This window comes from Orcinus orca, chromosome 2, assembly GCF_937001465.1.
Source record: "Orcinus orca chromosome 2, mOrcOrc1.1, whole genome shotgun sequence".
NCBI classification, from domain to species: domain Eukaryota; kingdom Metazoa; phylum Chordata; class Mammalia; order Artiodactyla; family Delphinidae; genus Orcinus; species Orcinus orca.
In genome coordinates, this window is record NC_064560.1 from 63,703,183 (window position 1) to 63,714,599 (window position 11,417).

Below are 11,417 nucleotides of genomic sequence, written 5' to 3' on the forward strand. Positions count from 1 at the left end.
CCCCTCCATATTGGAATGGTTCGTTCTACTAGTTCCGGGGAACCGAGCTCTTCCCGTCATGCTGTGCCCGCACTGCCTTGTGGGAATATAGGATTGGCCCAGGACCTCGCTGGTAGCCGCGGTACATTGTGGGAAGACTGACAGATGGCGGGGCCCGTAAGGCTGACTGTATTAGGGGTGGCGAGGGGCTGGCGGCAGTTCGAGGGCCCCTGGACCCGTAGTCTGGGTTCTCGCAGCTTGGCCCTTGCGGCCGCACCCTCGAGCAGCGCGTCTCCATGGCGCTTGCTGGGCGCGTTGTGCCTGCAGCGGCCACCACTGGTCTCGAAGCCGCTGACCCCATTGCAGGAAGAGATGGAGGCTCTGCTACAGCAGGTGGGATTGAGGTGCGGGTCGTCGCTTCTCGGTGCAGTTGGGGAAGCAGTAGAGGCACGCTGACTTGCGTTTGATTCCGATTCCGCCACCGATTAGTTTGTGTGACTTTGGGCAATTTACTTCACTTCTCTGAGCTTCAGTATACGTACCTGCAAAATGGTGCCTACCTTACTGGGTTGGTGTGGTACGTAGTACGCGTTCAATAAAAGGTACTTCGTTTTCATTGATCTTTTCTGTTATCGTCGGCAACTCTTTGGAGATGCTCTCCTTTTTCAGTCAATATACTGGGTATGCGATGGTGAACAAGACGGATTCAGCCCTTATCATAGGTAGTTGACAGTTTAGAGAGGAGAAAGTCTTTGTTTTGTGATGAGCGTAAGGAAAAGGCAACGGGCACATCCGTAAGATGTTTGTGATAAAGTCTTTTGTGTGAGGGGCAAACGAAGAGACATGGGCAAAAGCGGTGTAGTGGCTATGAGGGTCTTAAATCCCCATAGTGATTAAAGGATATTATGTTTTTGTCTTGGCTACTGAGAGAGAAAAACTTCACTTCTGTCCTTTTTACTTGGCTTATTAATTTACTCTGCAAACATTTTATTAATCGCTTTATAGATAATCATTTAAGACCCACTTTGTACAGACACTGCTAAGTGCTAGGGATGCAATGGTGAATGAGACAGACATAGCTGTGGTTCTCAGAGCGTTTCAATTTGGTGGAGGGGGCATCAGTCAATAACCAAATAACCACATGATGATGGAATTGAAGTCTTTGGTAAGTGTTGTAAAGGAAAACACAGGGTACTGTAATAGTGTTTAACAGGGACATTAATTTGATTTTAATGGGAGGTGTCATAGAATATCTTTCTTAAGAAAGTGATATTTTTTTTAAAAAGTGATATTTAAATTGAGATCTGAAGGATGAGTAGGGATCTCCCAGGAGAGCATGAGGGAAAACATTCTAGGGAGAAGGAATGGCACCTGTAAACTCCCTGAAGCAGGAACGTTCATGGTGAGTGAGATTCTAATCAAAGACTGGCCTGACTGGAGGGAGGTAAGTGGGCAGGCATTGCCTGTCCTAGTCCGCTGTTCTTTGTGGCAGTCTTGACCTCCAAACACATTCTAATGTTTTAGTAAATATAACTCAAGCCCAAAGTGCAGCTGATCTTTTTTTCCCTGTTTTCTCTGTGGTGTTTTGGTTGTATGTCTGTTGGGTGGTAAACTTCTGAGTCTGTCAAGTGCACTGTAGCTCTGTTTTGTTTTTTTGTCCTTTTAATCTTCCCAGTTTGGGGTAGATTTTTGCTCTTTTAATTTTCCCAGATCGAGATAGAGAGAAGCCTGTATTCAGACCATGAGCTTCGTGCTTTGGATGAAGCCCAGAAACTGGCAAAGAAGAAAAGTGACCTTTATGGTGAAGAAGATGAGCAGAATATATTGCTGTTGCAGGATTTGGAAGACATGTGGGAGCAGAAGTTCCTACAGTTCAAACCTGGAGCTCGAATAACAGGTTTGTGGTCTTTTCAGGCCAGTTAGAGGTAGAAAAGGGGGGTACTCTGGTTCCCAAACAAAGGATTCTTGCTTAACCCCTGCTTGTGTTTTAAGTAACAAATAATTTCAAATGATAGAACTTCTTTCACGTGGGAGAAAAATAAATTCTTTTCCCTGTTCCTCACATCCACCCTAATATAAATTTTTCAAGGTCTGTGTTATTTTTGAGTGGGATGTAAGGGTATTGGGATAGCCTTATCTGTTTCAGTTAAGCCTCAGGAATGTTATCTGGGTTTAACTCCTAGTTTGGGACTAAGAGTGGGGTAAATTAAGTGTTCCCCACTAGTTTCCTGTATTTTATCTGAAATCCCTCCCAAAGCAGGGGGTTGAGTTATTTTATTCTTATTTCACGATGAAGACTGAAGAACAGAGAAAGGAGGAGCTGGTTAAGTCAGTAACAGTGTCAAGACCGATGAAATAGTAGTGTCCGGGTATTGCTTCTTTTCCAGAGGCTCAAAGTACTTTGTATTTGGCTCTTCAAAGGAGGAGTTCAGCTTTTGGTTTCTTCTTGTTATATTTTAGTTTCCTCAAGATTGTGAGACTCTGTCCTGAGAGAGGTCAGAGTTAGAGAGACGGGTCAGGGTTCTAATTTGATTATAAGTTCTTTGAGGGCAGAGGTTGTGGCTCTACCTTAAAGGAGGACTCTAAAACTCTAATCTTCTTGGTTCTGGCAGAACACAGTCCTCTTGTCTCCTGTGACCCCCTCTTTTCTTCACAGAAGCCGATGTAAAGAATGACCGAACCTCACTGCACCGGAAGCTAGACAGGAACCTCATTCTGTTGGTCAGAGAGAAGCTTGGAGACCAGGACGTTTGGATGCTGCCCCAGGCAGAGTGGCAGCCCGGGGAGACCCTCCGCCGAACAGCTGAACGAACCCTGGCCACACTCTCAGGTGAGTTCTCTGCCTCCCTCTAAACCCCACAAGACACACTTCAGACTCAGCCTGAGGATTTGCAGGCTGACTGTGGGCCTGGCTTTAAGGGTAGGAGTTTGGAAGGTTAATGGAAACTTTGATATTTATAAAATTTCAGCTAGGAAAAAATCTTAGATCAAATGAGAGTCTTTGTGTCACTGAGATTTTTTTTTTTTAATATCTATTTATTTTGGCTGCGCCGGGTCTCAGTTGTAGCATGAAGGCTTCTTAGTTGTTGCGGCATGCAGACTTCTTAGTTGCAGCACGCATGTGGGACCTAGCTCCCTGGCCAGGGATCAAACCCAGGCCCCCTGTGTTGGGAGCAGGGAGTCTTACCCACTGGACCACCAGCGAAGTCCTGGCACTGAGATTTTTAAATTTTATTTTTATTTTATTTCTTTTAAACTACTTCCTTTTCTTTTTTTTTAAATAACACATTGGTTTTATTGATGGCAGAAGAAAAAATTCTTTCACTTGTAAAAGGTAGTTGCTTTATCTGGCTCCATATTTTTTCCCATTCTTTGTGTGGGTTGATTTTTTTTTTCCTCTAAAATCTGTGTTTTCATTCTCCAAATAATAATATCCACAGTGGCTGCATTTTATTCTAAAGGGAAAGTAGGAGGTCTAGTCACTGGCTTGTTTCTAAACAAAGACTCTTGTCATACTCGTTCTGAGCCCGGGGAGGTTGGTAAAGCTGCTGGGTTGGCTGAGTGGATCGTCTTGGCTGGCCATCATCTCCTCTACGAGGCTCAAGAGTTTGGCTGTAGATGCTGTCTTCCTCCCATCTCCCTATTTGAATGGGCCTGATGTTGTTTAATAGCGGCTTCTTCATAGTTTCTGTACTCAATGAATTAACAACTGCTGTCATACCTGAAGGATGGAGAGGTTCCGCTTCTGATCACTAAAACTTCTCTTCCCAACAGAGTGCAAAACATTCACCTTCTGGTTTCTACAGTTTTGCATTCTCCATAGGAGTAGGTGATTCTAGTACTTTTTTTTTGTTTAATTGGCCCAGATCTTCTTTTGGGCCCAGTATTGTAAAATAATTTGTCATTATAGGGTGTAGCTATGAGGGGTCCTGTTGGCTTAATAGATCCTACTCGCCTTCCCTTCAGGCATTTCTGTCTCTCCACTCAACACCAGTGATACTATTCGTTCCAGTGGGATTCTGGTAATCAATACTTACATTAAAAGGTGCTTCAGTTTTTACGACACTGAAAGCTTCTGTATTTATTTTTCATGGTTTCTTGTCATAAAAATGATCAGGATTAGCTGTTTGGTTTTCTCTCTTTTTTAAAAAAATTAATTTATTTTTTGGCTATGTTGGGTCTTCGTTGCTGTGTGTGGGCTTTCTCTAGTTGCAGTGAGTGGGGGCTACTCTTCGTTGTGGTGTGTGGGCTTCTCATTGTGGTGGCTTCTCTTGTTGTGGAGCACGGGCTCTAGGCGCGCGTGCTCAGTAGTTGTGGCACGCGGGCTCAGTAGTTGTGGCACACGGGCTTAGTTGCTCTGCGGCATGTGGGATCTTCCCGGACCAGGGCTCGAACCTGTGTCCCCTGCATTGGCAGGCAGATTCTTAACCACTATGCCACCAGGGAAGTCCCTGTTTTTCTCTTTTCCTACATTTTTGATTCTTATAATTTATGGATTCTTCAGGATTCTTTTTTTTGTGCCTCTGCATAGTATGAATCTTTTGCTTTGCACAGTTACTCCCCCTCCTTTTTTTTTTTTTTTTTAAAGCAGCATTGTTGTGCTAAGAACTTAGAGGATAAGGAATTTCTTTAGTTCTGTCGCATCTAGAATATGGTCTGTCCACACTTGATTTTCTCCTCAGCTCATAGTTCAGATCCTGAAGAAGTACTCAGTTTTGCAGAACCTGTTTCTAGGTAACCCACTGCCTTCTAAAATTGACCTTGAATTTGGGATCTCTTTGAAAATGAGATTTTTCATTTCTTGGCCATCTGGTGTCATCTTGAGGAAGATACCTTGGTTGGTTATCATCTTTTGCTCCATTTTGTTCAGTATTTGACAATCTGTGTTATCCCTGACAGACCTGTGATTTAGGCTCTACCCCAGAGCCCAGTGCAGAGGCAGCCAACTGAAAAACACCCAGACTTTCTGTGAAAGAGGCTTGTTTGTTTAACATAAAGCATCGGTCTGGGGGAGCAGGCATCCAATTCAGCACACATCTGGGGGCCTGTGGAAATATCCTGCGGAGACAGAGGCTGGCAGATGCCGTCCCTGTGCTCTCCCTCACCCCCACAGAGATTTTAAAATTTATTACATTCAAAATTGATGTTCCTGCCAGTCTCTCAGCCTGCTTCTCTTTTTGTCCTTGCAGGCTTGCTTATCGGCATCACCACTTACCCATTCACCCAACTAGAAACCTCAGAGTTATCCTTGACCTCATTGCAATATCCATAAGTTCTTGAGTCCTATCTAGTTTGTTCTAAATAGTCCCCTCTTTATTCCTGCAGCTTTTCTGGGAGACTTTTCACTTCTCACTAGTCCAGATTTTCTCAGCCTTGGCATTATTGAAATTTGAGGCGGGATAATTCTTTGTGGGGGCTTCTGTGCCTTGTAGGCTGTTTAGCAACATCTCTGGCCTCTACCTGCTAGATGCCAGTAGCACTAACCCATCCGCACTCGCACTAGCGTGACAACCAAAAATGTCTCTTGACACTGCCAGACATTACGTGGGGAGTGGAATCAGAGTGGTTGAGAACCACTACACTGGACTATTGAGGTAGATGCCAAGTGAGTTCCCCCTTGCTTTTGTGTTGTCCTCTTCAGTGCTGCCAGAATGAGCCTTCTAAAACACAAATCCCTTGTCACTTCTCTGCCTCAAATTCTCGAAAATTCCCTATAAAAGCAGACTTTCAAGCAGGGCCTACAAATCCTTTTTGCTCTCGTCCCGAGCTCATCAGTCTTCCATCTTGCCACTCATTAATGTATATTCCAAGTTCTAACCTAGCAAACCTTTTGCATCCCATGAATAATGTGGTTTTTCATAGGTCCCTGTTTTGGGACCTGCTGGTCCCTGACTGGAATGCTTTACTCCTCCCTAGTCTGACTGCTTAGTACATTCTACCTTCTGTGGTGGAACCTTCTGGGTAGAGAGAGCTACTCCTCCCTCTAGGCTCCCATAGCACTTGTGTGTGCCCTCTTTACTCAGTTTATGCAGCAAACATTTACTCTCTGCCTACCATTTGCTGGACGCTCTCCAGGCAATGGGGTCACAGTGATGAACAGAACACTACCCATGCTTCCTGGGAGCTTATGTCCTAGTGGAGAAGACGCTCTTCACGTATTCCATTGCCGTTTAATTGTTTATTAACACGTTGTCCTTCCCCAGCCAGAATTCTGACTCCCTTGAAAATATGGATACTGTCTATCCCTCTCAGTCATCTCAACTCTCAGCAAAGTATCTGGCACATAGTAGGTACTTGCTGAATGTTTATTAAGTAAATGATCTGGTTGTATAAGTGCACAGCCACTTTTCTGGCTCTGCCACCAGCGTAAGTACCTGCTAATGGAATGTCAGCAGCCAGTGTGCACCCCCTTGATCCTTTCCCGAGAGTGACCTGTGTGGCCTGCAGGAGAGGGAGCAAGACAGAATGGAATGGGAGGGGCTTTTGCTGTGTTCTCGGTTTCCGTAGCCATCACACAAGAGTTGGCAGCTGGGTTTCTTGCCAGGATCATTGGACTCAGATGCTTAGCTTCCCTCGGTCAGTCGTTCGTGTTCACGACTGGTGCTCAGCTCCACCTGCTGTGCACCACGTGGAAAGGGGCTCCCCTTGGCACCACGCTTTCCTTCTTTGAACATTCCCGTTGCCATAAATAAGTGTGAAAGGATATATTAGTATTTTATAGGTGCATATAAAATATGTTGATTTATTTCAAATTCATTAAAATCGTAAATAAAATAATTAAAATGGCAAAGAAAAGCTCAAGCAGTATAAAAGTATAAATATAAAACAGTCAAAGTCTATTCTTTTCCTCCCCTTTGGTGCACTTCCCAAGTAGTTCTGCAAGATGGAATTCCTAGAGGTGGAATTAATGGTCAAGGCTGGACACATTTACGGTTTTGATAGGTGCCACCCAAGTGTCCTTCAGAATGTACACAGCATGTGACATTTTCAGGAGTGGGGTATAGGAGTGCCTGTTTGTCTAGACCTCACCAACATGTGAAATAGTCTCTCTTTAAAATTTTTGCCTGTCCAATCAGTAAAAAAAATGATCTTTTGGATTAGCAGTTTCCTGATTGCTAATTGATCGTCTTTTCATATATTCATATGTTTCATATGGCTATTTATATTTCTTTTTCTGTGAACCGCCTGTTCAGATTCTTTGCTCATGTTTGTAATGAACTGTTTTTTTTCTTTTTGATTTAATTACATTTAATCCATTTCCCCAGATTATAGAAAAGTAATATGTATTCATTGAATTAAGTGGAAAATACAGAAAAGTATAAAGAAACATGCCAGTATAATTCCACCACCCACAGATCCCCACTGCTGACATTTTGTATCGTAGGTGATTTCACATCATACATGAATTCCTCATCTAATGCTGATGCTGTTGTTATTGTTTGTAATATTGAGAAAAGCAATTCATTGTATATGGTGAAAAACTATCAAACAGTGTCTGGTAAATGTAGTACTATAAGAAGTAATAAGTAATTTTCCCATCTTAGAGGTAATCACCATGAACACTTTGTGTATCCTTTTAGAAACTGCAAGCACATACATATTTTATCTGTTCCTTTTTTCCACTCAGTGGGATATACATGGTTACATACCTTCCTTTCTCTTCTTATACACAGCTTTTAAGCATATCTCTATATCAGCAGGTGAAGACATATCTTACACTTTCAACGCCAGTGTAATATTTCATATATGTATGTACTGCAGTTTGTTTAACCAGTGTATTGCTTTTACAAGCAAAGCTGCAGTGAACATCTGTGTACACTCCTCTGTGCTCACATGGGCAAATAACTATATCCAGGAGGATGAATTCTAGAAGCAGAGTTGCTAAATCAAAGGGTTTATATAATTAAAATTGGTATCTCTCGCCAAATATAGCACTTGTACTAATTACACTCCCACAGTATGTTTGAGAGATCCCAGTTTTCCCTTATCCTTGACAAGCAGTGTACAGCTCAAAGTTTTTTTTTTTAATTAAATTAATTTACTTATTTTTTTTATTGGGGTATAGTTGTTTTACAATGTTGTGTTAGTTTCTGCTGTACAGCGAAGTGGAGTTCCCTGTGCTACACAGAAGATTCTCATTAGTTGTCTCTTTTATACATATTAGTGTATATATATGTCAGTCCCAATCTCCCAATACATCCCACTCCTCCTTTCTCCCCTCGGTGTCCATACGTCTGTTCTCTACATCTGTGTCTCTATCTCTGCCTTGCAAACTGGTTCATCTGTACCATTTTTCTAGATTCCACAAATATGTGTTAATATATGATATTTGTTTTTCTCTTTCTGGCTTATTTCACTCTGTATGAGTCTCTAGGTCCATCCACGTCTCTACAAATGACCCGATTTCGTTCCTTTTAATGGCTGAGTAATATTCCATTGTATATATGTACCACATCTTCTTTATCCATTCGCCTGTCAGTGGACATTTAGGTTGCTTCTGTGACCTGGCTATTATAAATAGTGCTGCAATGAACATCTGGGTGCATGTGTCTTTTGGAATTGTGGTTTTCTCTGGATATATGCCCAGTAGTGGGATTGCTGGGTCATATGGTAATTCTGTTTTTAGTTTTTTAAGGAACCTCCATACAGTTTTCCGTAGTGGCTGTATCAATTTACATTCCCACCAGCAGTGCAAGAGGCTTCCCTTTTCTCCACACCCTCTGTGGCATTTATTGTTTGTAGATTTTTTCATGATGGGCATTCTAACCTGTGTGAGGTGATACCTCATAGTAGTTTTGATTTGCATTTCTCTAATTATTAGTGATGTTGCAGCTCAAAGTTTTTGAACTTCGGTAATAATGATGTGTTTCACACATCAAATAGAAAATAAATTTGTATTTCTTGAATTATTAATAAGATTGAGCATCTTTTAATGAGTTTATAGTTCATTGATAACTATTTTCATGTGAACTTCTTGTTCATATGCATGGTTCATTTTTCTTTTAGAGTTGTTTTTTTCCTCATTGATTTCTAAGTACTACTTATACCTTAAGATATTCCTTTGTTGAATGTGTTGAAAATATTTTTCCTAGTTTGTCATTTTGTCTGTGACTTTTGTATGCTTCATTTTTCCTTGCAGAAAGATTTTAATTTTTATGTAGATAAATGTTTTTTCTGTTTTGGATTTTTGAATTTTGTGTCTTGGTTAGGAATTCCCCTCTCAAAAATGATACAGAAAATATCCCACATTTTTTTTTATGGTACTCTTATGGTTTCTTTTTTCTTTGTGAAAAATTTTTAAATACAGAAAAATTCAGAAAATATTAAACCTCTATGAAACCATCAATCCAGAATGAACAAACCATTTATGAAAATTTTAACTTACTGTTAAATCTTTGACCTATATGGTGTCAATTTTAATGTGAGGAGTGAGGTTGGGATCCAGCTTTATTTTTTCCTTTTAGCTAGCCCATTCTCCCAATGCCATTTAGTAATTAATCCATCATTTTCCCATCCTTTGAAATGCTGGGTTGGGGTTATTAACCCATTGTTGTAGATTGCAAATGTTGTTTGTCCATCTGTCTTTGCCTTTTACCTTTGGTTTTCACCCTGCAGCAGTCAAATTGGGTCCTTTTTATACTTTCCACATGACATTGCGTTTAAAAGCCTGACAAGAGAGAGGCATGGACATATATACACTACCAAACGTAAGGTAGATAGCTAGCGGGAAGCAGCCGCATAGCACAGGGAGATGAGCTTGGTGCTTCGTGACCGCCTGGAGGGGTGGGATAGGGAGGGTGGAAGGGAGGGAGACTCAAGAGGGAAGAGATATGGGAACATATGTATATATATAACTGATTCATTTTGTTGTAAAGCAGAAACTAACACACCATTGTAAAGCAATTATACTCCAATAAAGATGTTAAAAAAAAAAGCCTGACGAACTTTGCTTTACAGATACCAAGTGTCTTGGTCCTTCATCAACAGATGGTGACAGGGCTGAGTCTAGAAGCTTGGTGCTCTGACTCCCAGGTAGTGATATTTGGGCTGCATTGCTGACTTCAGTCTGAGAGCAGTAGCTTGGCACGAGGAATGGACTCAGTGAATCTGGAGCCTATGGGCCAGGAACCTTTGGATTGAGAGGAGACAAGCGTCTTCAGGAATGACCCTAGTTCTCACTCTCAGGGATTGCTTTTACCTCAGGCTGGAAGTGGCTCTCGCAGAGACCCCCAGTGATTTCAGGCGCCATAGTAAACAGGTGGGTGTATCCTCATCTTCCAATTCTGTTCCCCCCCTTCTCAGAGAACAACATGGAAGCCAAGTTCCTGGGAAATGCACCCTGTGGCCACTACAAGTTCAAGTTCCCCCAGGCAATGCGGACAGAGAGCAGCCTCGGGGCCAAAATATTCTTCTTCAAAGCACTGCTGCTAACTGGAGACTTTTTCGAGGCTGGGAAGAAGGGCCATCATGTGTGGGTCAGTAAGGAGGAGCTGGGTGACTATTTGAAACCAAAATACCTGGCCCAGGTTAGGAGGTTTCTCTTGGACCTCTGATGGACAATGCCCAGACAGGTCTGCAATCGGGCCTCAGGACGTTGGGTTGCCTCTTCTCTGTAGGGAATATCAAGCAGCAAACTAAATTCTGAGAAATAAACAAGTTTATCATTGTGTGCGTCTCTGTTGATTTGTTCTTTGAGGACTACTGGCTTCTTTCTGTCAAGAGAGAACTGTCTTTTAGGGTGCCTTTCCCTTTTTTTCCCATGCTCATAATTGAGTAGGATTGTATTACTTTGTAGTGAATCAACTGGCTTCATGGACCCAGGAAGAAAGAATGGAAGGAAGTGAATCAACCTTCTAAAAGCCTTGAGTTCTGTGAAAGCTTCTAGGCCCCTGAAAAAAAAAACCTACTGCTATGTAGTTTCCATTTTCTGTTTTGTATTTCTCTCCCTTTCTACTTGATATGAGAATGTATCAATCTAGCCTAGGAAATGATTCCTTCCTTGTTTTCTTTGCTTTGCTTTGCTTTGCTTTCCTTCCCTTCCCTTCCCTTTCCCTTCCTCCCTCCTTCTCTCCCTATTTTCATTCATTCTTTTTTTTTAAAGCATTTTATATTTAAACAGAATATAATCACTTCTTACATGTTTTGAAAACAGTCATGCGAAATAAGCAGGGTCAGCCTGTTGTCTCCCATTTTAGAAAAGGTGGGTCGTGTCGTGGCCAGGTGTGATTGGTTGAGAGTCTTACTGCAGGTCACTGATGGTGCAGGAGGAGACTGCTGATCTCTTGCCTCTGGGTCGGGGCTCTTGACCCCTTACCAGGTTGCTTGGGTCACCGCTGGGCCCGGTGCCTGGCACAATGGAGGGCATTCAGTGAGCATTTGCTAAAATGAGGGGAAGGGAGGGAGGGTCTCAGTCTTCTTTCTGCCCAGAATAGTGGTTC

General features: G+C 42.2%; 1 protein-coding gene across 2 annotated transcripts; it reads left to right on the plus strand.

The window, feature by feature from the left end:
- Positions 1-53: 53 nt before the first annotated feature.
- MRPL46 (mitochondrial ribosomal protein L46) lies at positions 54-10,646 on the plus strand. Of its 2 annotated transcripts, none has more exons than XM_004284358.3 (4): positions 54-372; positions 1,690-1,876; positions 2,636-2,809; positions 10,282-10,646. In XM_004284358.3, exons 1-4 carry the CDS (start codon positions 145-147, stop codon positions 10,530-10,532), a joined length of 840 nt encoding a protein of 279 aa, XP_004284406.1. In that variant the 5' UTR covers positions 54-144; the 3' UTR covers positions 10,533-10,646. The 2 variants fall into 2 exon arrangements, with proteins under 2 accessions (XP_004284406.1, XP_049562985.1); XM_049707028.1 differs by having other exon boundaries at positions 116-383.
- Positions 10,647-11,417: the final 771 nt, after the last annotated feature.